General features: G+C 50.6%; 2 protein-coding genes across 2 annotated transcripts; both read right to left on the reverse strand.

Annotated features, from left to right (window-relative positions):
* Positions 1-2,701: 2,701 nt before the first annotated feature.
* On the reverse strand, positions 2,702-6,679 carry LOC309883367 (protocadherin beta-15-like). The gene has a single exon (XM_082771358.1). It carries the CDS (start codon positions 6,444-6,446, stop codon positions 3,987-3,989), a length of 2,460 nt encoding a protein of 819 aa, XP_082627484.1. The 5' UTR covers positions 6,447-6,679; the 3' UTR covers positions 2,702-3,986.
* A 3,805-nt stretch (positions 6,680-10,484) lies between these two features.
* On the reverse strand, positions 10,485-27,277 carry LOC309883690 (uncharacterized protein; the record flags this gene model as incomplete). Its single annotated transcript, XM_082771975.1, is given in 10 exon segments — positions 10,485-13,220; positions 13,223-13,267; positions 13,269-13,339; positions 13,342-13,374; positions 15,154-17,341; positions 17,683-17,716; positions 19,167-19,252; positions 20,737-23,138; positions 26,134-26,286; positions 27,232-27,277. Coding segments are annotated over 10 exon segments (7,707 nt in total). The 3' UTR covers positions 10,485-10,571.
* Positions 27,278-27,624: the final 347 nt, after the last annotated feature.

Raw genomic sequence — 27,624 nt, forward strand, 5'->3', positions numbered from 1 at the left:
CTCGGCCGCCTCCCCGCTCGCAGCCGCTCGCCGCCGCCTTGGCCACGAGCACCACCCTGCGGCCTGCGGCGGGACTGCTCCGGGACGGGACGCGCTCCTGGCCGCCGACTTACAAACGCCGTTTCACAAACGCCGGCGTGCTCACACAGCTTGCCTGCAAACTATACCGCTACAAGGACTCTCCCAACAGCAGCAGCCTTTTTGTGGTAGGAATTGCGTTCGGGTGTTCTTCCCATGTCACCTTTACAGGAAAGCGTGTCCTGCGTGGCCGTGATGTAGCGTATGACTGCAGCACAATGCAGCGTGAGCTTTTCCAAATGTTCAGTGCCATACCACCGTAGTTCCAACAACGTTTTCACCTGTTCTTCTGCCGGTGGTGACAGTCCTTCTTCAGGGGAATAGGTAACACCATGCTCCAACACAACTCATACAGGAAAAGAGAATGGGAATAAGGGGAATTAAAGCTTTCTAACACCATGGAACTAAACCCATGAATAATCATGTCAGACTGCACTCTTGTCTCATGGAGAAGCTAGAGTAAGTGGGAAGGAAAGCAATGGGACAAAACTGGGAGACCAGTTTTTAACATTTCTTTGAGAAAGACTTGTCGTTCATTTACCTTAGAATCCAGGCATCACCATGAGAATGATCTTTGTCTCCCCAATCTCACCCTTGTGTAACATCCCAGAAAAGACAGGGGGGGTCCACAGCGTTCCCAGACAAGGAGGACAAATTAATTAAGGAGCCAAAGAATTCAACGAGACAAAGTACTTAACGAGCCGATTTAAAGAGCCAAACCCTACTAATGAGGTGCTTCAGAAAAGATATTGTCCGAGATGAAACAAATTGCCTGAAGGAAAGAAACTTTACTTTCTTGACTTTATTTTATCTGTTTTATTTTTCCTTTGAGGGATGAAGAAAAACATACATCTGATTTCTGAATAGAGAGTAATTTGCGAAGCCAATTACAACAAGCAGGACAAAGAATTTAAGGAGCCAAAGAATTTAATAAGACAAAGAACTTAACGAGACAGTCTGAAGAGCCAATTTTTACTCACTTCAGAAGAGATGTCGACTGAGGTGAAACATATCATTTCCCGAATGATGGAGACTTTGGTTTCTTTCATTCAATTTATCTGCTTATTTATTTATTTTGGAAGTGTAGAGGAAAACATATATCTGACTCATTTTTAGAGGGTTATTTGCAAGGCCAGTTTCAAGTGCAGGTTTACTCTCCAGGAAACAAGGGTAAGAATTGTGACCTAGATCCCTTCCAGCTCTAAAACACTAGACAGGGTCTGGCCTCACCACTGGTCAACAGAAGGGAAGTATGGCTTCCTTTGGACTGCTCGAGATATTCCCTTGATCTGTTCAAGAGACTCTGCTGTTACAACCATCATTAGGCTGCTTTATGGCAAGGCCATGCTGCTGGCACATGTTCAACTTGGTATCCACTGGAACCCCCAGAGCCTTTTCCACCAGCCTGCTTTCCTGGAACATGGCATTGTTCCTCCCCAAGTGAAGGACTTAGCACTTTTCCTTGTGGAACTCATGAGGATCCTGTCAGCCCATTTCTTCATGTTCTCCAGATCCTTTTGATGACAGCAACACCCTCTGCAGTAGCCGACGCTTCTCCACCTCACCCCCATTCCCGTTCTACAGCACCTGCTGACTTACAGAGGGCACACTCTGTCCCATCATTGAGATTATTTATAAGGATATTCAACACAGAATAAAAAGAATATCCCAAGCTGGAAGAAACCCATAAGGATCATCTACTGACCCTCCTGGCTCTTCATAGGTCTAAAAATAATTCAGACCATGTGACTAAGAGCACAAAACAAATGCACAGCCCAAATTTGCTCTAAATACCTTCTAGTCCTACATACAAATCGTTTAGAAAAACATAGAAGAGAACTGGCTCTAAAACAGAACCTTAGGGGACCCCACTGGTGACTGGCCGATACCCTGGTGCAGCCCCTTTTACCATAAACATTTGAGCAGTACCCATCAGATAATTATCCACCCATCATATGATGTTTTGTCTAGCTGTATGCTGGACATTTTTCTCAGTAGGATCCTAAGGGAAACTGTGTCAAAAGCTTTACTGAAATCCAAAAAGTTTACAGCAGCTGGCTTCCCTTCGTCGACTAGATGGGTGATCTTAAAATAAAAAGGAATCAAATTTGTTAAACAGAACCTACCCCTCAGGATGCCATCTTGGCTGGGACCAATAACTACTTTTTCCCTCAGAGGCGATTCAATAACTCCCAGGATTATCTCCATACTTTTACCAGGCACTGCCATGAGACTAATAGGCCTGTAGTTTCCAGGGTCTTCTTTCTTGCCCTTCTTGAAAACTGGTACAACATTTGCCAGCTTCCAGTCAACTGGGACCTCTCCCGATTCCCAAGAACATTGAAAAATAATTGAGAGAAGTCCCACAATGATGTCAGTCAGCTCTTTGAGAACCTTGAGATGATTCCCATCCAAATCCATGGATGTGTATAGATCCAGGTGGAGTAGCAAATCACATACACATTAAACAATGCAATCTGTATTGATCCATGGGGTACACCAAGAGTTCCTGGCATCCAACAGGACTTTATGCCATTGATCACCACTCTTCTGGGCCCACCTGTTCAACCACATATGCTCAGTGCTCACAAGACTCACAAGAGGCCTTCTGTCAAATCCTTGATACCCACCCTTTTACTTCAGGCACTAGCAGTCACAACTCTAGGTAGAGGACACATTCCCCCAGAACAATATCTCAATAAAGGAACCAAGTAAAAATATATGTAATAATAAAAAAAAGCACCCATAGTTTTGGAAATATCCTGGATAGTTTACAGAGCTTTCCTTATAAGAACATTACTACAAAGACTCTCTCCACAACAGCATCCTTTTTATTGCCAGAATGGCACTCGGGCATTCATTCCATTTTATTTTACAGACAAGGGTATACCAGCTTAAAAATGATACAGTGTATAATGCAGCACAACAGAACATAAGGGTGTTTCTGTATCCAGTCCCAGAACACCTTCTTTCCACCAACCCAATATTATACTTTGGATGTCAGTCCTTTTTGAGGGGAATTCATAAGACAATGTTAAAATACACAGCCAAAATAGAAAGGGGAAAAAAAAAAAAAAAAAAAAAGGAAGATGTAAGCATTCTAACAAAAACATGGAAAACCAGACCATGATAGCACTTCCCTTTCATTGAGGAACACCTTCAAGCAACAATGAAAACAATGACACAAAAAAGGATATTCTGTTTTAAAGCCTATCTTTCTTCTGCCTTGTAGACACAGGTCCTCTGAGGCAATGTATCAAGATGCCTTGCCATCCACCCAAACACAATGATCAGGGTCAAAGATATGTATAACTAGTGTCTATGTTGGAATCGTTAGCCCTGCTATAGCTCTGAGTCACTCCCAAGCACATGGACCACTGCAAAGTCTGGCACTATATGTTTTTGCTGTGCCCTGGAGAAGATGGAATGGCAGAACCCAGTAAAATACGTGGTTCATGCCAACTGAGGTGGAAGACCACACAGTGCAAAAACACATGGTGCTGACATGCCTCACACAGAGACATCCAGGACTCAGCAAAGAAAGAGAGAAGCACTTGCACTGCAGTGATACACAGGGCTAACATCTTTCTTCCCTGCAGACAAGGGAGGAGGGCTATACTGCAGCGTCAACTGCCCAGCCTCAACATAATGTCTGAACACAGACTAAGACAGGGTGAGTTTCAAGATTTTTCCTAATGACAAGCATTTAGCTAGAGAGCCAGGATCAAACCTTGCTCATGAAGCACTTTGGAGAACTCAGTATCAGAGCTGAAACACATCATTGCATGAGCAGAAAGCCTTGGTTCTCTTACATTTTTTAATTCCTAATCTTTTTGGAGGGGTGAAGAAAAACATACATCTGACTTAGTGTTAGAGGGTCACTTGTGAAGCCAATTACAAATGCAGATTTAAGCGTTCCACTGTGTCGACGCAGATCTAAAGGGAAGGCCATTAAAGTGTCCAACAGATGGCGTACCAGAGATGTCCAGGGCTGCATCCCCCATGGAGTTCAGGATCGGCGGGAAATCCTCTGTGTCAGCAACACCCCTGCCTGTGTCAGAGTGCTGTGGTGGCACGCTGGGGAGGATGGGCTTCAGGAACTTGAACTCACTGTTGCCCGACCCCGTGGTGAGGTTGATCTCATAGCAATAGGCGTGGGGAAGGGTCCCAGCAGCAGCCTCAGCAGCAAGACTGCTCTGCAAGTTGCCCATGCCATACAGCACATGTCCTCCTTTCAGCTCCTTTCTCTTGCACACCTTGCAAGCAACAAAGGCTGCGAAAGATGTGAGGAAGAGGAGGGAGACAAAGACCAGTGAAATGATTAAATAGATTGTCAGGGAGCTGTCTTCATCCTGCACAGCCAGCTCCTGCTGTGGCAGGTGTTCCTGTGAGAGGCCGTTGAGCAGGAGTACGTTCAGTGCTGCAGTGGCCGACAGAGGTGGCCGCCCATTGTCACGCACCAGCACCTCGAGCTTCTGCTTCACTGCATCCCTCTCTGTCACTGGCCTCCTCAGACGCACCTCCCCATTTTGGCTACCCACAGCAAACAGCCCGGGGTCTGTGGCCCTCAGCAGGTGGAAGGAAAGCCACGAGTTCTGACCAGAGTCCGCATCAACGGCCACCACTTTGGTGACCAGGTCCCCCACCTCAGCTGACGCTGGCACCAGCTCACTGGATGGCGGGCTGCTGTCCTGAGCAGGGTGCAACACCAGTGGGGCATTGTCATTCTCGTCCACCACGAGAAGGCGGACGGTGACGTTGGTGCTGAGGGGAGGGGACCCCGCATCGGTGGCACTCACCAGCACCTCAAGCTGCCTCACCTGCTCATAGTCCAGTGGACGCAGTACAAACACATGTCCGTTCTCTGAGTTCACGGAGATGCAGGAGCAGGGGTCCTGCTCAGTGGGGTGCACAGGCCTCAGGGAATAGGTCACCTTGGCATTGGGTCCTGCATCTGAGTCCACTGCACTGATAGCCCCAACAAGCACTCCAGGGATATTGTTCTCTTGCACATACATGGTGTACGATGTCTGGTTGAAAACGGGGGCATTGTCATTGACATCAGAGATATCCACGGTGAAGGTCTGGGTAGTGGTGATAGGAGGAGTACCAGTGTCTGCTGCTGTGATGACCAGAAGGTACTGAGCTGTCTCCTCCCGATCCAACGTGGTCACTGTCACTAACTCATAATAATTCTTATAGGCTGGCCTCACGGAGAAGGAGAGCTGGTCTTCAAGGGCACAGCTGATCTCCCCATTCACACCAGAATCCCGGTCCCTCACAGCAAATACAGCTACCACTGTCCCAGGCTCTGTGTTCTCAGGGAGGGGACTGCTGAAGGAACTCACCACCAGTTCCGGTGCATTGTCGTTCATATCCAGCACCTCCACGACTACACTGCACATGCTTGAGAGACCCCCACCATCAGTTGCCAGCATACTGAGCTCATATTTCTGTATAGTCTCAAAATCCAGGGGCTTTGTGACACGAATTTCACCACTCAGAGTGTCAATTGTGAAAGGCAATTGGCTCTCACTGACTGCTTGGCTGAACCTATAGGAGATGTCACCATTCACTCCCACGTCTGGATCAGTGGCTACAACTCTGAGAACCACAGACCCTGCTGGGGCATTTTCCAAAGCCTGACCAACATAAACTTCCTGAGTAAAGGCGGGAGCATTGTCATTTGCGTCTAGAACTACAATGTGGATGATGGCTGTCCCGCTCCTAGGTGGAGAGCCACCATCTGTAGCAATGAGACTGAAAAACAGCTCTGGCTGCTCCTCTCTGTCGAGAGGCTTTTCCAATACCAATTCTATAAACTTTTTTCTCGGATGCTTAAAGGAAACACTGAAGTACTCGTTCTCGGGAGCGATGCTGTAAGCCTGGATGCTGTTGCTGCCAACGTCCAGGTCCTGAGCAGCCTCCACGGGGAAACGCGAGCCAGGGTCGCTGGTTTCCGGGATCTGAAATGTGACTCGTTCCTCGGGAAAGACCGGCGAGTGGTCGTTGACGTCCTCCACGGCCACCTCGACACGAAAGAACTGCAGCGGGTTTTCCAGCAGGAGCTCGAAGGCGAGCGTGCACGTAAGCGAGCGGCCGCACATCTCCTCGCGATCGAGCCGCTCCGCCAGGACGAGGCGGCCGGTGGCGCGCTCTAAGCCAAAATGCTGCCGGCCGTCCGGGGAGGCAATGCGTGCCCGGCGAGCCGAGAGCTGCGCCGGCGTCAGCCCCGCGTCCTCCGCCACGTTGGCCACCACGGAGCCGCTCTCGCCCTCCTCGGCTACGGAGTAGCGGATGGGCTCGCAGCGAACGCGCGGCACGCACAGCAAAGCACACAGACAAAGCACTTGCCTTGCAGACGCCATGGCGGGGCGGCGGACACCCTCCGTCTGCCGCAGTCCTCCGCGGGAAGCGGCGCCCGGCAGCAGCGCGGCGGCAAGGGCGGGCGCCCTCCCTCGCGGCCTCCCTCTCTCCCTCTCGCCGAGCTCGGCTGGCGGCCCGCAGCGCGGCACTCCGGGACCGGCAGCGGCTGCTGCGGAGGACGGCGCGGACGACCGCTCGCCGCCGCCTCCCGGCTGCGCTGCGCTGCGCTGCGCTGCGCTGGGCTCGGCCGCCTCCCCGCTCGCAGCCGCTCGCCGCCGCCTTGGCCACGAGCACCACCCTGCGGCCTGCGGCGGGACTGCTCCGGGACGGGACGCGCTCCTGGCCGCCCACTCGCAGCCTTTCACAAAAGTCCGGCAGTTTCTTGCCGGTCAAACTGAATCCAGGCAAACTGAAGTTCACAGTGTTTTATAGTTACCATCGTGCCCAGTATCATGGGTGCTTCTAGAGCTTTGAGGTAATCTCCAGAAGACAGCCAACCCACCTTTTCTAAACCACAGTGATCTCAGGTTGTGCACTTTTTTTTCTGTCCCCTGGAGATGACAGTACTCACTCTAAGCGTCTCTCTTGCTGGCCAAACTGGAGAAGCACACATCACAAATGCACACAGGGCTCATGCATCTCAGACACAGAGATCCAGGAACCAGCTAAGAAAGAGAGCAGCACTTGTGCTGCATTGAAACACAGGCAGGACTCACACCATCCTTTCCCTGCTGACATGGGGACATGGCTAAAGTGCATTACAGGAGCGTGACTTGCTTTGCTTTTAAGGAAGGATGGCCAAGTGGCGTTACCATGGGAATGACTGTTGCCCAATCTCACATTTGTGTTACATCCCAGAAAAAGGACAGGATGAGGTCCACTTGCTCCCTAACAAGGAGGACTAATTAATTAGGGAGCCAAAGAATTTAACAAGAAAAAGTAGTTAATGAGCGAATTTAAAGAGCCAAACCCTACTAATTAAGTACTTCAAAAAATATATTGTCCGAGATGAAAGAAATTGCCTGAAGGAAAGAAACTTTACTTTCTTAATTTTATTATATCTGTTTTATTTTATTTTTCCTTTGACGGGTGAGGAGAAACATACATCTGACTTCATATTAGAGAGTCATTTGCGAAGCCAATTACAACAAGCAGGACAAAGAATTTAAGGAGAAAAAGAATTAAGGAGACAAAGAACTTAACAAAATAATCTGGAGAGCCAATTTCTACTCACTTCAGAAGAGATCTCGAGTGAGGTGAAACATATCATTGCCTAAATGATGGAGACTTTAGTTTCTTTCATCCTATTTTTTGGTTATTTATTTATTTTGGAGGGGTGGAGGAAAACATATATCTGACATATTTTTAGAGGGTTATTTGCAAGGCCAGTTTCAAGTGCAGGTTTAGTCTCCAGGAGACAAGGGTAAGGGTTGTGACCTAGATCCCTTCCAGCTCTAAAACACTAGACAGGGTCTGGCCTCACCACTGGTCAACAGAAGGGAAATACGGCTTTCCTTGGACTGCTTGAGATATTCCCTTGACTTGTTCAAGAGATTCTGCTGATACAACCATTATTAGGCTTCTTTATGGCAAGGGCATGCTGCTGGCACATGTTCAACTTGGTATCCACTGGGACCCCCAGAGCCTTTTCCACCAGCCTGCTTTCCTGGAACATGGCATTGTTCCTCCCCAAGTGAAGGACTTTGCATATCTCCTTGTGGAACTCCATGAGGGTCCTGTCAGCCCATTTCTCCAGGTTCTCCAGATCCTTTTGATGACAGCAAGACCCTCTGCTGTAACCAACACTTCTCTACCTCAACCCCACTCTGGTTTTACTGCACCTGCTGACTTACAGAGGGTACACTCTGTCCCATCATGGAGATTATTTATAAGGACATTCATCAAAGAATAAAAGGAATACCCCAAGTGGGATGAAACCCATATGGATCATCAAGTCCAACTCCTGTCTCCACACAGCTCTACAACAAAAATTCAGAGCATGTGACTAAGAGTACAAACCTAATGCACATTTGCTCAAAATTCCTTCTATTCCTACATCCAAATCATTTATAAAAACATTGAAGAGAACTGGCTCTAATACAAAGCCTTGGGGGACCCCACTTTTGACTGTCCACTGCGCTGGTGTAGCCCCGTTTACCATAAAACTTTAAGCAATACACATCAGATAATTATTCACCCATCGTATGATGTTTTGTCTAGCCGTATGCTTGACCGTGTGCCCATTAGGATCCTAAGGGAAACTGTGTCAAAAGCTTTACTGAAATCCAAAAAGATTACAGCAGATGGTTTCCCTTCATCGACGGGATGGGAAATCAAATTTGTTAAACAGAACCTACCCCTCATGAAGCCATCTTGGCTATGACCAATAACTAATTTTTCCCTCAGAGGCGATTCAATAACTCCCAGGATTATCTCCATAATTCTACCCTGCGCTGCCATGAGACTAACAGGCCTGGAGTTTCCAGGGTCTTCTTTCTTGCCCTTCTTGAAAACTGGTACAACATTTGCCAGCTTCCGGTCAACTGGGACCTCTCCAGATTCCGAAGAACACTGAAAAATAATTGAGAGAAGTCCCACAATTTTGTCAGTCAGCTCTTTGAGCACCCTGAGATGAAACCCATCCAAATCCATGGACGTGTATGGATCTAAGTGAAGTAGCAAATCTGTATTGATCCATGGGGTACACCAAGAGTTCCTGGAATTCAACAGGACTTTATGCCATTGATCACCACTCTTCCTGGCCCAGCTGTTCAGCCACATATTCTCAGGACTCACAAGACCCACAAGAGGCCTTCTAGCAAATCTTTGCTACCTACCCTTTTCCTTCAGGCACAAGCAGTCACGTCTCCAGGTTGAGGACACATTCCCACAGAACAATACCTCAATAAAGGAAACAATTAAAAATATATATAGTAAATAAAAAAGTACCCAGACAGACAGTGACCCAGGACAACACCATCCTTTTTATTGCCAGAATGGCACTTGGGCATTCATTCCATTTCACTTTTACAGACAAGGGTATACCAGCATAAAAATGATACAGTGTACAAAGCAGCACAACAGAACTTAAGGGTGTTTATGTATCCAGTCCCAGAACACCTTCTTTCCAATAACCCATCGTTATACGTTGAATGTCCGTCTTTCTTAAGGGGAATTCGTAAGACAATGCTTAAATACACAGTCAAAGGAGAAAGGGAAAAAAAGGAAGATGTAAGCATTCTAACAAAAACCTGGAAAACCAGACCATGATAGCACTTCCCTTTCATTGAGGAACCCCTTCAAGCAAGAATGAAAACAATGACACAACAAAAGGACATTCCTTTTTAAAGCCTATCTAATGCCTTATAGACACAGGTCCTCTGAGGCAATGTATCAAGATGCCTTGCCATCCACCCAAACACAATGATCAAGGTCAAAGATATGTATAAGTAGTGTCTGTTGGAATTGTTAGTCGTGCTATAGTTTTGAGTCAGTCCCAAGAACATGGACCACTGCAAAGTCTGGCTCTGCATGTTTTTGCTGTGCCCTGCAGAAGATGAGATGGCAGAACCCAGTAAAATACATGGTTCATGCCAACTGAGGTGGAAGACCACACACTGCAAAACCACATGGTGCCAACATGGCACACAGAGAGAGATCCAGGACTCAGGAAAGAAAGAGAGAAGCACTTGCACTGCAGTGATACGCAGGACTAATATCTTTCTTCCCTGCAGAAAGGGGAGGCGGGTTATACTGCACTGTCAACTGCCCATCCACAACATTGTGTTTCAGCCCAGAAAAAGACAGGGTGATTTTCAAGGTTTTTCCTAATGACAAGCATATATCCAGAGAGCCAGAATCAAACCTTGCTCATGAAGCACCAGTACCAGACCTGGAACATATCATTGCCTGAGAACAAAGGCCTTAGTTCTCCTATATATATATATTTAATTTCTCACCGTTTTTTGGGGGGGAGAAGAAAAACACACATCTGACTTAGTGTCAGAGGATCATTTGTGAAGCCAATTACAAACGCAGATTTAATCTCCAGGAAACAAGACTGAATATCTTTAGCCAGATCCCTTCCAGCTCCAAGGCATGAAGCTTTCCACTGTGTGGACTCAGACCTAGTTAAAGGGAAGGCCATTAAAATGTCCAACAGATGGTGTACCAGAGATGTCCAGGGCTGCATCCCCCATGGAGTTCGGGATGGAAGGGAAATCCTCTGTATCATCAACACCACTGCCTGTGTCACAGTGCTGTGGTGGCACGCTGGGGAGGATGGGCTTCAGGAACTTGAACTCGCTGTTGCCCGACCCCGTGGTGAGGTTGATCTCGTAGCAATAGGCATGGGGTAGGGTCCCAGCAGCAGCCCCAGCAGCAAGACTGCTCTGCAAGTTGCCCGTGCCATACAGCACATGCCCTCCTTTCAGATCCTTTCTCTTGAACACCTTGCAAGCAACAAAGGCTGCAACAGATGTGAGGAAGAGGAGGGAGACAAAGACGAGTGAAACGATTAAATAGACTGTAAGGGAGCTGTCTTCATCCTGCACAGCCAGCTCCTGCTGTGGCAGGTGTTCCTGTGAGAGGCCGTTGAGCAGGAGTACGTTCAGTGCTGCAGTGGCCGACAGAGGTGGCCGCCCATTGTCACGTACCAGCACCTCGAGCTTCTGCTTCACGGCATCCCTCTCTGTCACTGGCCTCCTCAGACGCACCTCCCCATTTTGGCTACCCACAGCAAACAGCCCGGGGTCTGTGGCCCTCAGCAGGTGGAAGGAAAGCCACGAGTTCTGACCAGAGTCCGCATCAACGGCCACCACTTTGGTGACCAGGTCCCCCACCTCAGCCGATGCTGGCACCAGCTCACTGGATGGCGGGCTGCTGTCCTGAGCAGGGTGCAACACCAGTGGGGCATTGTCGTTCTCATCCACCACGAGAAGGTGGACGGTGACGTTGGTGCTGAGGGGAGGGTACCCCGCATCGGTGGCACTCACCAGCACCTCAAGCTGCCTCACCTGCTCATAGTCCAGTGGACGCAGCACAAACACATGTCCGTTCTCTGAGTTCACAGAGATGCAGGAGCAGGGGTCCCGCTCAGTGGGGTGCACAGGCCACAGGGAATAGGTCACCTTGGCATTGGGTCCTGCATCTGAGTCCACTGCACTGATAGCCCCAACAAGCACTCCAGGGATATTGTTCTCTTGCACATACATGGTGTACGATGTCTGGTTGAAAACGGGGGCATTGTCATTGACATCGGAGATGTCCACGGTGAAGGTCTGGGTAGTGGTGAGAGGAGGAGATCCTGCGTCTGCCGCTGTGATGACCACAAGGTACTGAGCTGTCTCCTCCCGATCCAATGTGCTCACAGTCACCAGCTCATAGTAATTCTTATAGGCTGGCCTCAGGGAGAAGGAGAGCTGGTCTTCAAGGGCACAGCTGATCTCCCCATTCACACCAGAATCCCGGTCCCTCACAGCAAATACAGCTACCACTGTCCCAGGATCTGTGTTCTCGGGGAGGGGGCTGCTGAAGGAACTCACCACCACCTCCGGTGCATTGTCGTTCACATCCAGCACCTCCACCAACACCTTGCATATTGCTGAGAGGCCCCCACCATCAGTTCCTCGCACACTGAGCTCATGTTTCTGTGTGGCCTCAAAGTCCAGGGGTTTTGCAACTCGAATTTCACCAGTCATACTGTCAATTGTGAATGTGGACTGGCTGTCCTCAAGAACATTACTGAACCTATAGGAGATGTCACCATTCAGTCCCATGTCTGGATCTGTTGCAACAACGCTGAGAATCACAGAACCTATTGCAGCATTTTCCAAAACACGTCCAATGTAATACTTCTGTGTGAATGTAGGAGCGTTGTCATTTACATCAAGAACTACGATGTGGATTTGCGTGGTCCCACTCCTAGGTGGAGAGCCACCGTCTGTAGCAATGAGACTGAAAAACAGCTCTGGCTGCTCCTCTCTGTCTAGTGTTTGATCTAAGACCAAGTCGACAAACTTGTCATCGTCACTGTGAGTCCCGAAAGAGACACTAAAATATCCATTTTCGGGAGCGATGGTGTAAGCCTGGATGCTGTTGCTGCCAACGTCCAGGTCCTGAGCAGCCTCCACGGGGAAACGCGAGCCAGGGTCGCTGGTTTCCGGGATCTGAAATGTGACTCGTTCCTCGGGAAAGACCGGCGAGTGGTCGTTGACGTCCTCCACGGCCACCTCGACACGAAAGAACTGCAGCGGGTTTTCCAGCAGGAGCTCGAAGGCGAGCGTGCACGTAAGCGAGCGGCCGCACATCTCCTCGCGGTCGAGCCGCTCCGCCAGGACGAGGCGGCCGGTGGCGCGCTCTAAGCCAAAATGCTGCCGGCCGTCCGGGGAGGCAATGCGTGCCCGGCGAGCCGAGAGCTGCGCCGGCGTCAGCCCCGCGTCCTCCGCCACGTTGGCCACCACGGAGCCGCTCTCGCCCTCCTCGGCTACGGAGTAGCGGATGGGCTCGCAGCGAACGCGCGGCACGCACAGCAAAGCACACAGACAAAGCACTTGCCTTGCAGACGCCATGGCGGGGCGGCGGACACCCTCCGTCTGCCGCAGTCCTCCGCGGGAAGCGGCGCCCGGCAGCAGCGCGGCGGCAAGGGCGGGCGCCCTCCCTCGCGGCCTCCCTCTCTCCCTCTCGCCGAGCTCGGCTGGCGGCCCGCAGCGCGGCACTCCGGGACCGGCAGCGGCTGCTGCGGAGGACGGCGCGGACGACCGCTCGCCGCCGCCTCCCGGCTGCGCTGCGCTGCGCTGCGCTGCGCTGCGCTGGGCTCGGCCGCCTCCCCGCTCGCAGCCGCTCGCCGCCGCCTTGGCCACGAGCACCACCCTGCGGCCTGCGGCGGGACTGCTCCGGGACGGGACGCGCTCCTGGCCGCCCACTCGCAGCCTTTCACAAAAGTCCGGCAGTTTCTTGCCGGTCAAACTGAATCCAGGCAAACTGAAGTTCACAGTGTTTTATAGTTACCATCGTGCCCAGTATCATGGGTGCTTCTAGAGCTTTGAGGTAATCTCCAGAAGACAGCCAACCCACCTTTTCTAAACCACAGTGATCTCAGGTTGTGCACTTTTTTTTCTGTCCCCTGGAGATGACAGTACTCACTCTAAGCGTCTCTCTTGCTGGCCAAACTGGAGAAGCACACATCACAAATGCACACAGGGCTCATGCATCTCAGACACAGAGATCCAGGAACCAGCCAAGAAAGAGAGCAGCACTTGTGCTGCATTGAAACACAGGCAGGACTCACACCATTCTTTCCCTGCTGACATGGGGACATGGCTAAAGTGCATTACAGGAGCGTGACTTGCTTTGCTTTTAAGGAAGGATGGCCAAGTGGCATTACCATGAGAATGACTGTTGCCCAATCTCACATTTGTGTTACATCTCTGAAATAGGACAGGATGAGGTCCACTTGCTCCCTAACAAGCAGGACAAAGAATTTAAGTAACGAAACTATTTAACAAGACCAAGAACTTAACGAGCCAATATAAAGAGCGAAACTCTACTTATGAAGCATTTCAGAAAAGCTACTCCCGAGATGGAACATATTTCCTGAAGGGAGGAAACTTTAATTTCTTTCATTTAATTTAATTTATTTTTCTCTTGGGGGGTGAAGAAAATCATTCATCTGACTTCTTAGAGGGTCATTTGCTAGGCCAATTTTAAGTGCTATTTAATCTCCAGGAAACAAGGGTAAGTGTCATGAGCTAGATCCCTTTCATCTCTGAAACACTAGGCAGGGTCTTGCCTCATCAATGGTGATCAGATGGGAAGGACGATTTTCCCTAACCTGTTTGAGATACTCCGCTGATGCAACGTGAGATATCATTAGCCTTCTTTATGACAAGGGCATGATGCTGCCTCAGGTTCATCTTGGTGTCCATCGGGACCCCTGGGCCTTTTCCACCAGGCAGCTTTCATGGAACAAGGGATTCTTTCTCCCCAAGTGAAAGACTTTTCACCTCTCCTTGTGGACTGCTCCTGGTCGGGACGCGGTCCTGGCCGCTGCCTCTTGCAGCCACACTCCATCGGGCACATGTGCACATGTCCCGCTGCCCGCCGCACACACTCAAAAGCAAAGGCAAAGCCTGCAGCGGGCAAAAACGCCGAGCTTGAGGCAAACGCACCGGTAGCGCCCGCAGCTCCGCAGCCTCTCCGCCCTCTACAATCTGCAAGAGCCCACCATGATGCCAACCTCGGCGCCTTGCCACAAACCCACCCGTAACACAACGACAAACACAATTCCGAGGGCCAAGGAGAAGGACAAGGACAAGGACAAACACAAAGCCCGAGGACTAGGAGAAGGCCTTTCAGCCCTGCACAGCGAGATGGAGGCTTTGTCCGGAGGCACCTGTCCGCCTTCTCTGCTCTGAGAAACCAGGAAGGGGCCTCCGCGTGGATCTCCCTATCAGGTATTATGCACGCAGAAAAACAACACATCACTACATCTACTCGAAATCGCATGGTGGGGACGAGACATGGGAAACGCTCCCAGACAGGTGCAAGCACAAAGGCACCTCCTGCTCTACCGTGCAGGCATGCGCGCTGCAACCGCCCGGGCTTGAGGAGGGCAGGCAGGCAGTTAGAGCGACGGAGGGGCTGCTGTCCCCTGCTCGGGTCTCTTCTGGCCAGCGCGCTGCGGGCTGCACTCAAGCATATTGCCCTTGCCAGCCTCCGCGTAGCCTGGTGGACTCTGAGGAGTCGGCAGGACGGGCCTCAGGAACTTGAAGTCACTCTGTCCCGAGTCGTTGGTCAAATACATCTCGTAGTGGTAGCCCGGCCACAGATCTCCCCTGCAGGCCATGTCCCTGGCATCGTCAGTCAAGTCGCTGTCAGCAGAGCCGCGAGCAGAGTAGTTCAGGAACGCCGGGCAGAGGCGACCCTTGCACAGCGTGGTCCCCGAAAAGGCTGCGATGACTACAAGGAGGAGTGAGGAGATGCAGCAGAGGGAGGCGATGAGGTAGGTAGTGAGAAGGTCGTGGTCGCCCTCTTCCTGCTGCGGGCTTCCCGCATGCGCCTGCGAAAGCTGCAGGAAGGCTTCAGAGAAGCCGTCCACCAGGGTGATGGTGAGGGTGGCAGTGGAGGAGCGCGGTGGCTGCCCGCGGTCTCGCACCAGCACGACGAGCCTGTGCCTGGGCGCGTCGCGCTCGGTCACGGCCCGCGCCGTGCGCACCTCGCCGTTGTGCAGCCCCACGCGGAACAGCCCCGGCTCCGTCGCCTTGGCCAGCTCGTAGGACAGCCACGCGTTCTGCCCCGCGTCCGCGTCCACCGCCACCACCTTGGCCACCAGGTAACCTGCCTGCGCCCAGCGCGGCACCAACTCGCCCGCTGCCGCGCTGCCGTCGGGAGGTGGGTGCAGCACGACGGGCGCGTTGTCGTTCTCGTCCTGCACCAGCACCCGCAGCAGCGCCTCGGCGCTAAGCGCCGGCGAGCCCCCGTCAGCGGCGCGCACGGTCACCTCGAAGGCGTGCACCTCTTCGTAGTCCACTGGATGCAGAGCCCTTACTATGCCGCTCTCGGCCTCCACCGACAAGAAGGACCGCGCAGCGGAGACCCCCAGTGGAGTCAGCACCAGCATGTAGCTCACAAGGGCGTTTTCACCCGTGTCGGCGTCTGTGGCATTAAGGCGGCCCAGGATCGTCCCAGCGGGCTTGTTTTCACGTAGCACCATGTTGTAAATAGCCTGGGAGAAGGTGGGCGCGTTATCGTTCACGTCCGAGAGCCGCACCACCAGCGTCTTCGATGTTGAGAGTGCAGGAGTACCGGCGTCACTGGCCCGCACCGTCACGTTGTACCCCGACACCTTCTCTCGGTCCAACGCCTCCAATGTCACTAGCGCGTACGCTTCACCCACCAGCGGCAAAATGCTGAAGGGCTGCTCGCCCAGCAGGTCGCAGCTCGTCCTGCCGTTGTCCCCTGAGTCCCGGTCCCGCACGCTGAAGAGGACCACCACCGTGTTCAGCGGGGCTGCTTCGGAGAGGCTGCTGGTGAGGGAGGTGATTGTTACCTCGGGGGCGTTGTCGTTCACGTCCTGCACCCCCACCTCCACCTTGCAGTTCGCAGACAGGCCTCCTCCATCCGTTGCCTGGATGTCTATCTCGTAGGTCTTTATTTCTTCATAATCCAGTGTTTTTTTGAGTCGAATCTGCCCTGTCTCTGAATTTATTTTAAATGTCTCTCGATTATCCTCTGAATTTTGAACTATGGAATAGGCTATTTCCCCGTTAATTCCTGAGTCTAAATCTTTAGCAGACACGACTGCCACCAAGGTATCCTCGGAGCTATTTTCTAATACTCGGACCTTATACAGACTCTGCGTAAATACTGGAATGTTGTCATTTGCATCCAGGACTACCACGCGGATAACGGCTGTACCAGAGCGCGGTGGAGACCCACCATCCACAGCCGTGATGCTAAAAACCACTTCTGCCTGCTTTTCCCGGTCTAGCTCTCTGTCCAACACCAGCTCAGCGTGCCTCCTGCCGTCACTACGCTGCCGGGTGTAGATATGGAAATAACCGTTCGAGCTGATGTTGTAATGGTGAACACTGTTGTTCCCCACATCTGGATCCTGAGCGCTTTCCAGTAAAAAACGAGCTTTCGGCTTTGTAGTTTCCGAGATCTTTAAAATTATCTCTTTATTTAAGAACACGGGAGCATGATCATTAATGTCTGTGAGGCTTACCTCGGCGCGGAAGGACTGCAGTGGACCCTCCAACAATACATCGAAACGTACCAGGCAGGGCTCGCTCTGCCCACACAGCTCCTCCCGATCCATCTGTTCTCGCACAAACAAATCCCCGGTGTGCTGATCCAGTTGAAAATACTGTTTTTCTCCTTCAGGAACGAGTCGAACCTGTCGAGTCGACAATTCCTCAGCGGTCAGTCCCAAATCCTTAACTATATTTCCCACAAGGGAGCCCCTCGCCGCCTCTTCGGGCACAGAGTACCGGGCGGTTTCTGCTCTCCCCCCCGACACGCAGAGGAGCAGTATTACAAACAACGCTCGCCCTGGAAGCGGTTCCTCCCTCTTTCTCAGCTCCATTTCCCTCTCGGCTAACCTTCCTTCCCCCTCCGTGAGCAGAATGGAGGTGTTGATCTATCCCGCCGACCCCCGAGCGGAGCAGCCCCGGCTGGTCGAGCCCAAGGGCCGTGGAGCCGGGAGCTACGCAGAGCCTCTGCGGTCAGCAGCGGCACCAGGCGGCCGGCGTGCGAAAGTACAAGGAGATCTCTGCAAAACCGCAAAAATAGAGACAAACTGCTCGATTTCTTTGTTCTGATACTATCTTTAACTCCCAGTACTATTCTGTTAAAAGTTCGAATAAGCAATGCTTCTTTTTGCCTTTTATCTGAAAATGAGATCTATCTGAGGCTGCTTTTTCCTAGTGTCCTTCCCTAAAATGGCTCCGATTTTTTGTGCATACTAAGTAAGTGATTTTCAGGCCCTTTAGCTAAAAAGCTGTGTACAGCACCCAGAATAAGCCGGTCCATTAACCTTGCCAGTGATCGCTAGGTGGTTCCCTTTATTAGTTCTTGGACTGTTTTCTCGAATGGATTGAAATTGTTCCCGATTCACAACCTGTCAGGCCAGAAGCCCTTGCAAAGGGGCTCGGGCAGCATCTCTCTTTTCTCACCGATCTTAGCATGACTCAGACAAACCCACCCCACCCTGCTCTGGCAGAAGAACACCCTCTTCCCAAGATGTTCTGATTTGCCTTGTAAAATACCCACTTCTAATGCATGGAATTATTCTCAAAATACAACTCTTGGGGTGGGTATTATCTAGGCGATTACTGTGACAAGTGGTCTTTGAGATAGCACACTCACACGAGGGATTTACAGGTACCTTTTATTGTTTATTTTGTCATCAGGCGTTTTACTCTTTTAAACGTGTGAGTGACAGGAAATACTACCTTACTTTATATTTTAATACCGATTAATGAAAGTAAAGGAAAACGGAATGCTCCTTGACTTTCTATATTCTAGAGTGCCTTCAGATTATTGTTAACGTTTTACTGTTAAAACACAAACAGTATTTTTAATTCTCTACTACCTTATATTTGATAATCCTGAAACGCTCTTTAACTGTTGATTTCGGCTTTATTATGAAAGAAAACGAAACAAATTTAAAAAGGGAATACAGTGCTCAAAGACCACTCTACTTCATGGACAACGTGTAAACTCATGATCGATTACAGTGTGCCAATGTCAGCCACTTCGAAAGTAATTTCCTTATGTTTGTTATTAAAAACTCCCTTGCAAGCCTCATTTAATTTAATAGCTGTATGACCTGGCATTGAACAAGTAGCAGAAAACTAAAACGTGATGAAGGAGCCCTCTTCACAATAACAAATAATACAGAAAAGCTGATGTAGGAAAAGCATATCTTGAACATGTTTCTGTTTTCATGTTTCCCTTAACATTCAGGAGAAATAGCACTCTCTCACAATCATACATCAAGTCTCAGTGTAATCAGCATGCAACATAGTCCTCCTCCATCCTTATCACAATTTCAAAATACTTATATGAACAAAATACTGTTTAAGATGAGAGTCCTTGCTGTCTCACAGAGGACTTGTACGCTGGTACTTTTTTGGTGCACGTTCCGTCTCTCTGCTCTCCTTTCCCCGTGAGGACGTTAGCCAGTGAGGACCAAGATGTTTGTCTTTCTCCTCACTTACTGATGGGTGAGCCAAGGATTTTGATCAGAACTGGCATTTTCCTCTGCTGGCCTGGGACCCGTGCCTTCAGAGAGGGGAACTCGACCCTGCAAAGAGCAGAATGGAGTGTTGATATTTGGACGTCGAGGGTAAGCAGATGTCAGCGAGACGCTTAGAGGGCTTGTCTTAAACCAGTGCGTGAGTCAAAGAGGGAGGAAGGATGGGAGTCAGGTCTCTGACCTGAACGAGGTAAAATAAAAGCCCTAAAGCGTCCTCCTATATGGACAACAAAAAGTCACCACTGGAAAGTTTTTATTAATTTGGGGGGGGGGGGGGGGGGGGGGGAAGGAGGAGGGAGAAGAGGATTTAAAACAGGGAGAGCTCCAAACCTGTTTCTCGCAAACAGAAAACGTGATTTAACGTTGATATTTCGAGGTGGGTCTTTGTGTCCTCTTAATGCCACTGCCATGGCAGTTCTGAGAACCTGTGGTAATGTGAGGCCAAGTCATCAGTGGTTATTAAATTTGAAGACGTTACGGAGTGACCATAAAAAGGTGGTTGTGGGTCTCCTTTCTCATATATGTCCATTTTGCAGACTCACGTGAAGTTTTAGATGGGCATCAGACACAAATAACCCCACCTTTAGAGGCAACTTGGACTCAATGTGAGAATGAGGAGAGGAGGAGCTGTTTCGATAATCATTATTGGTCTCCCCCATATTGTTTGAACAGACGGACGTTAAACGTCTTAGATAAGACTCATTATAAGTTCACAGCACCGTGAAGTGAGATACTGGTACTGTCGGAGAGCACCCGGCTGGGCCAGGAAGGGACAAAGAGGTTGCCTTGTAAAGCCCCCATCTCCATATTTTGATGGGCAATTTTTTTTTTTTTTGATGGCCAATAATTGTTTTGATGGCTTTTGTTAACAAAGGCCACAAAAATATACCGGATTTTTATGATATATAGCTCCGTGGACCACGGCAGATTGTGAGACAGCTTGGCTTCAGCACCACTATCCCAGTAAGCGGCAGCTGCCAGCGCCGTGCACCAGCTCTTGATAACAGTGCAGGGGACGCCATCAGAAGGGTGACACCCCGACCCACCTCTGCCCCCGTAGACCCTGTTGCTACCAATGAACAAGGACACCACGACCCCAGGGATAGAGTCTCCGGGAGTGGTGTCGTTCCTGCACCCGGCCCCTACGGACTCTACACAAGACGTGGGCAGGACCCACTGTGTGGCTCCCGCATCCATCCTCCTGGTTCACATTTTCTCATGGTCCAGCTGCCCCCCCCCCCCCTTTGGGATGACACCACAGACTTAATCTCACACAAATGACCAGGGCATGAAGCCGAATGCAGAGCCGCGGTTAGCCCGCACTTGGGGAGCAGCCGAGCGCGCGGCGGCGGCTCTGACACTACCACCACCCACTCCTATCCTTCCGGCGACTCTTTCAGGACCAGCTCCGCCACTTTGCTGCTCCCTACTGCCCCACTTCTACATTCAGGGATGATTCCCGACCCCTCTACTCCCTCCCCGCCCTCCCCCCCCCCCCCCCCCCGTCACCTCGGCCCGCGCAGGTCCCTCACCTGTGCAGCCCAGTCGGCTTCTTCCCCGAGGTTGGCCGAGCACACCGAGCTCCGCTGGTCGCCCGGGCCGTGGGGCAGCCCAGCTGGGAAGCAGGGGAAGAGGGGCCTAAGGAAGCGGAACTCGCTGTTGACGGTCCCGGCGGCGAAGCAGACATCGTATACATAGCTACGGGGCAAGGAGCCAGCGCTGCTCTCAGCGGCAGATTTCGGGAAAGTGGGCAAGGACCCCGCCATGCTCTGCCTGGCCCGCCGCAACCTCACAACCACGGCGGCCGCTGCAGTGGCCAGGAACAGCGCGGACACGCAGGCCAAGCAGATGATGAGGTACAGGGTGAGCCTCCCGTCGGGATCGGTGGCCGGCGCCTCTTCGCTCACACGCAAGTGGGCTTCAGAGAAGCCGTCCACCAGGGTGATGGTGAGGGTGGCAGTGGAGGAGCGCGGTGGCTGCCCGCGGTCTCGCACCAGCACGACGAGCCTGTGCCTGGGCGCGTCGCGCTCGGTCACGGCCCGCGCCGTGCGCACCTCGCCGTTGTGCAGCCCCACGCGGAACAGCCCCGGCTCCGTCGCCTTGGCCAGCTCGTAGGACAGCCACGCGTTCTGCCCCGCGTCCGCGTCCACCGCCACCACCTTGGCCACCAGGTAACCTGCCTGCGCCCAGCGCGGCACCAACTCGCCCGCTGCCGCGCTGCCGTCGGGAGGTGGGTGCAGCACGACGGGCGCGTTGTCGTTCTCGTCCTGCACCAGCACCCGCAGCAGCGCCTCGGCACTGAGCGCCGGCGAGCCCCCGTCAGCGGCGCGCACGGTCACCTCGATGGCGCGCACCTCTTCGTAGTCTAGTGGGCGGAGGATGTAAACGTCCCCATTTTCAGAGTTGATCGACACGTCGGGCTGCTCTTTGTCCTCTCGCACCAGCGCGTAGCTCACACGGGAGTTTTTACCCGCATCGGCGTCCGTGGCATTTACATTGCCGATCCGGAGCATAGGGTTGTTGTTCTCGTTCACTGATATGGTATAAACGTCCTGTGTGAACTCCGGGGGATTGTCGTTCACATCGGATATCTGCACGAAGATTCTTTCCCGAGAACTCAGCCGAGATCTGCCCCAGTCTATGGCTGTGATGGTGATGTTGTACTCCGCCGTCCTTTCCCTGTCCAGGGCCGCGTTTGTGCGCAGCTCGTAGTAATTGTCGAAAGTGGGGGTGAGACTGAAGGGCAAATCGACATCGATCGCGCAGTCCGTCCTACCGTTGTCTCCCGAGTCCCGGTCCCGCACACTGAACAGGGCCACCACGGTTCGGGGCGGGGCATCCTCAGGGATAGAGGCGGTGAGGGAGGTGAGCGCTATCTCCGGGGCGTTGTCGTTCACGTCCAGCACCTCCACATGCACTTTGCAATGTGCAGACAGCCCTCCTCCATCGGTGGCTCTCACCACCAACTTGTGTTTTTTTGTTTCTTCGAAATCCAGGTTGCCCGAGACCCGGATCTCTCCGGTGGCAGCGTTCAGCTCGAAGAGCTGGCGGGACCGCTCCGATGTCTGGGTGAAGGCATACCGCACTCTGCCGTAGGACCCTTCGTCGGGATCCGCGGCCACGACCCTAACCACCAGCTGCTCTGGGGGGCTGTTTTCAGCCACGCGGACCTCGTAGACCTCCCGGGAGAAGACAGGAATATTGTCGTTGGCATCCAGCACCACGATCCGGACCTGAGCCGTGCCTGACCTGGGCGGCGAGCCCCCGTCGATGGCGGAGAGGAGTAAATTCACCTCCCCCTGCTGTTCGCGGTCCAGCTGCCTCTGTAGGACGAGTTCCGCGTATTTTGCTCCATCTTTCCCTGTTCCGAGAGCGAGGGAGAAATGTGAATTGGACCCGAGGCTGTAGTTCTGCAGGCCGTTGCTCCCCACGTCCCTGTCCTGGGCGGTTTCTAGGGGGAAACGAGTCCCGGGGGATGTTGTTTCCAGAATTTCCAAAACCATTTCCTTCTCCGGGAATACGGGGGAGTTGTCGTTCACGTCACGAACCTCCACCTCCCCTCGGATCAGCTGCACCGGACTTTCAAATAATATCTTAAAGAAGAGTGTGCAGATGTCGCTCTGCGGACAGATCGCCTCTCGGTCCAGCGTCTCCTTTACCGTCAGGACTCCGGTGTTTAGATTGAGGCGGAAATACTGCTCGTTCCCCTCGGACACAACACGGGCATTGCGAGACGCGAGTTGGCTCGGAGAAACGCCCAGATCCTTTGCGATATTGGCGACAAAGGAGTCCCTCTCCATTTCCTCCGCCAGAGAATAGCGGAGGGTTTCGGCCCCGCTCTGACACACGCAAACGCACAGAACAAACAAGACCACTTGCCTCTCAGTGCCTCTGCTCTGTCTCCCAAACGCCATGACTCTCCAAATAAGCCCTCCTTTCCGAGCATCCGCCGTTGTTCCCCGTATTTTAAAGGGAGGCAGAGCGATGTTTGTCAGGAATCATAAAGCCCGAAACCCCCCCGGCTCCGTGCCCCGCCGCCCTTCCAGCAGCTCGCACGGTTTTTCTGTCTCCCTGTGTCTGAAAAGCCGATGCAGAGAAGAATGCCGGTCCGTGGCCAACACCCCCACCCAGCGTTTCAAGGGGGAATATATTCTTTGCATTCGGGACAGAGCTGCTGATCTCATGTTTGCTGCTTGAATCTCCACTCTTCTTACCAACAGAAGCCAAAAGTTGTAGTGTTTGCCGTATCTGAAGAAGTCTTGCTCCCCATACAGAGTGACAACATTTTGGGTATCATTTTCCAGCCCACCACCGCGAACTCTTCAAATACAGCTTTCAGTTTTCCTCTGTGCTGTAGAGAGATTGTGAAAAGATGTCACTTCCACGGGATGAATAGTGGTGTTTGCCTTCTTTGCCTCTTGTTAATCAGCACAGGACAATCAGCAAGTGGGGCATGCTAATGTCAGGGAAACTGTTGAATAGGAGAGCTGGTGCCAGAGAGGGTATAGGGAAAGGTCTAGGAAGTAAATGATTCACCATCACTCTATCTCGCGATTTCACTAAAATGTTACTAAAATGACATGTCATCCTAACGTTGTTCACGTCACTTTGTGGGTCACACTTTGCCCAGACAACACAGGATTCCCGTGCTTTGCTGTGTGAAAAGCGTCTTTCTCCGTGAGTTGGCCGTGAACCTTCCTTTGCTCCCACGCCAAGGTGTGTCACCAAAAAACCCAGCACTCACACATTCATGAAAAATGTCCCCAGCCGTACACAAACGTAAAAATTCTGTAACCTGCTTTCACATTTTGGAGATGTATCTCCCTTTCTCCTCTGATATTACCACACGATTTAGAAACAACTGAAAGGACGTTGTGCTCAGAGATCAAACCTGAACTCCTGCACTTGTGTAAGGTTATTTAAGGCTATTTAATACAAAGGGCAAGAAAATTAAACACCTAGAGACACAAACTTTAACGACCAGTGACAATGACAAAGACCACGAACCTTAGGATACTGGTTGATGGGCCATTAAAGGAGCTATCCAAGTGTAGATTCCAAGAGGTTCTACCAGACACGGAAAGGAAAGGACATTATCATGGATTGTCAGAAAGGATGTCGTAAGAAACAACAAAATGATTATGAGATGTTGGAGGTGTGTGTAGGAATCTTCAGAATTTATTATGGGATGATTAGAGGCAGGATCATTCTCAGGGAAAAGTATAATTCGCCTCTTTGGGAGGATCTGGAAGGAATAAATACAAGGAAGTGGAGGAGGGAGGTGGGAAGCGTGCCAGATAAGAGATAAAGTCCCCAGGGCACACATCGCCAGCCCTGAGAATCGCGTTACATCACGACTACTCTTGCGGACTCTGGGCAAGATCTGGCCAGGACACATACAAGGTACCCAAAATGCACATAGCTGCCCTTGAGAACAGTCTTCCTTCCTTCCTTCCTTGGATGTGTCTTTCTCTCTGGTTTCTATCGTTATCAGCAACACAGAAGCTTGTTGTAAAAACAACTATAGGTTAAGTACATCAGTAGATGAAGTTGGTTGGGAATGCGGTTCCTTATTCACGTCATGGAGAAATAACAGTGGCACCTGGTATCCATTTGCTTGTGCCCTCACCAGTGCTCCTACGCAGTCCTTGGAACCTCAGAGAGAGGAAGGTGGACCTGTAACCTTGCTTTACTGTAAATCCTTGGGTCCACTAAGGCAGAGAACAAATCCAGGTGGAGAATATTTCACTTCATTTCTGAAGAGGGACATTATCCTTCAGCTTCAGGTGTAGAAGGGTTTAACAGGAACAGCGATCCTTAACAGAACTCTTAGCTTCAATAATATCTTTGTACATCAGAAGTTGTTGCCCTTAGATTGAAGGTCACACTCTTTCAGATTGTAGAGAAACATAAAATGAAGTAAATCACTTACCATGCATCATTGGATAGCTAATGACTCCGTCTTCCATCGAGTTACAACAATAAAATGAGTGTGTATGGAAAAGCCTCACAGGAAAAGCAAGAAGTAACTGTGCTGCCATGTGAAGGTACATTGTGCGTAGGACAGACTAAAGAACCATAGCCATAATATTATATAATCTGCATAAATTTGTCAGAGAATTTGCTTATCTCCTTAAACACATAGTGATGTTGCAGGCTTTCTTGATTTTTTGTTTAGTGATAATTCCTTTACCCTAAGAACGTTGTTTAAAATAAACAAAACCTAGTTCTTCTTTAAAAGACTCACATCTTAAATCTAGGAAAGAGCCACGGCAACATATTTTGCTCATTTCCTGTTGGGTCTCCACGTTTAAGGACACAGTGTTCCTAAAATAGAATTCTTCCCGCATTTCTGCATCCTGAGCAATTTCAGTTTCAAAATCCCCTGCCTGGTCTTCAGTCTGGGAATTCAGATCATGCGAGTGAAAGCTCACTGTTCCCAGGTCATGTTTGGCTCACCCTAATAAAAACTTCTGCACCATCCCTGGAGCCACTGCCTCGCAGCTGTGAGAACCGTCTTCTCTGGCACGCCCTGTGGCTCGGGAGGAACACTCCCTCAGAATGAAAGCACAGATGCTTTCCAGAACCAGTGTGCTTTCCATGTCCGAGTGCAAGGAGGGAGCCACACTATCCTTCCCAGCCAGCTCTCAGGACGAATTTCTTACTCTTCTGGCACTCTGAATCCCCAGCGCTCCCGCAGAGCTTCTGCCCTGAGCTCCTCAGCTGGATGCAAACGTGACGAAAGTCGGGAGAATCATTCTGCACCTCCTGGCTCTCCTTTATATGACAAATACTACTGGTATATATCCTATTTGTGGTTTACTGAGAGACAAACCAGCCTCCTCTCTGCATTCAGTCCAGTTAATGCTTCCCCAATCACTCTGTTAAACGTAAACATTTCTTTCTCGCGGTACTAAGCCGATGCTTACCAGCCAACGGGCTCTGCCTGACTCCATATTCCCCAGGAACGGCGTATGGCATCAGCAGGCGGTTACAGCCTGGGTGACCTTCTTCCTCCTTCACATTCCCAATTCTGTCGCGTGCTCTTGGAAGTTCCAGACGGTTCTTGATGCGGCAGATCCCTTGGAAAGCATTAGAAATGGGATGTATTCCACGGCAAGCAGAATATTCCGGCTGGGCTCTCAGCTAACGTCAGCCGTGCAGCATCTGGCTGGTGCTCACTGGTTTCTCCCTGCCCGGCAGCGGCACTGGGCGTCCAGAGCAGGAACTACACATGGGCATCTACCCGCCAGCCTCAGCACGCCCCTCCTCCGTCAGGTGTTGGCTATTGCTAGAGTAAATTATGGAATACTCTTCCCACCTGAAGTATTTGGCAAATACACACTTACTTAGTACTTACTGAGACATCTCTGGCACTAAGAATCCAAGACGGTATGAAACGTCCTGAAGGTGTCCTATACAAACATTGTGTTAAATGTTCTTGACAAAGATGTGTGCTATGGGCAAACGTTGGGAGACTGCTTGTGCATTGTACAGAACATATTCTAGAAGCAGAGAGATAATCTACAAGTTTTCAAGCACACACCAGTTACAGGAGGCTCAGAGCTTTGGATACTTTCTTTTTCACAAGAGAATCTCTAGCTGCTGTGTGTTCTCCCTAAGGTAATCTGAAGTGAAGAATTAGCTCAGTATTAATATCAATATATTTCCTCCTGTGTAATAGTACTTCATTTCTACTAACACCAGTTCTCGAGGATATTTGCTCTGAAATCTCTCCAGAATATCTTCCAGATTGGAGAATGAAGAGAAATCCCCTGCTTCAAACGTCTAAGCTCATATACGTTCTCAGAGAAATTCTGATAGATGTAGTCTTTAATCTCCAAAGATAATGCTGGACAGAAGATACCAGCCAAACTTCTACCCATACTTTTTCCATGTGCCTTATTTAGAGGAAGGAATTCTCACTTTTATCTCTTTAGTCCTTCAATGCTTATTTTAAAATGAACCCTTTTCAGCTTCAACATTTTGGTACTACTAATGCCTTCTGGAGCCAACTAAGTAATTACTCTCATCTTTGTAAATTTTGTGCTCAGTGAGATCCAGTTTCTCCATCTTCGTTCTTACTCCTACATCAAATATACAGCAGAAAAATGTTCTTCATAAATTCCTAGAACAGCATGTTTTCATGGTGATCTCAAATAGCCCACAAATAATATTATAATCTCTAAGTCTATGTTAATATATCTCGTGGGGAGAAGTAATATCTATTAAGATTGTTTTTTCCACTTTTTTTTTTTTTTTTTTTAATACAATTCTTTTTTTATGACTGCTTCCACAGTTTTCTGGAGTGACAATTTCAGTTGACCAGGAGGAGATACACATGGAAAAGTTATGTGATAAAGAGAAAAGCATGAAGTTGCTAAGTAATTCAAGCCCACTGTATCAATAGTTCTGGCTTT

Source organism: Aythya marila (assembly GCF_965140915.1).
Source record: "Aythya marila genome assembly, chromosome: 14".
Lineage (NCBI taxonomy): Eukaryota > Metazoa > Chordata > Aves > Anseriformes > Anatidae > Aythya > Aythya marila.

What these genes read in the sequence shown, in the direction of transcription:
- LOC309883367 (XM_082771358.1), bottom strand. Translation starts at nt 6,446, where the DNA reads ATGGCGTCTGCAAGGCAAGTGCTTTGTCTGTGTGCTTTGCTGTGCGTG.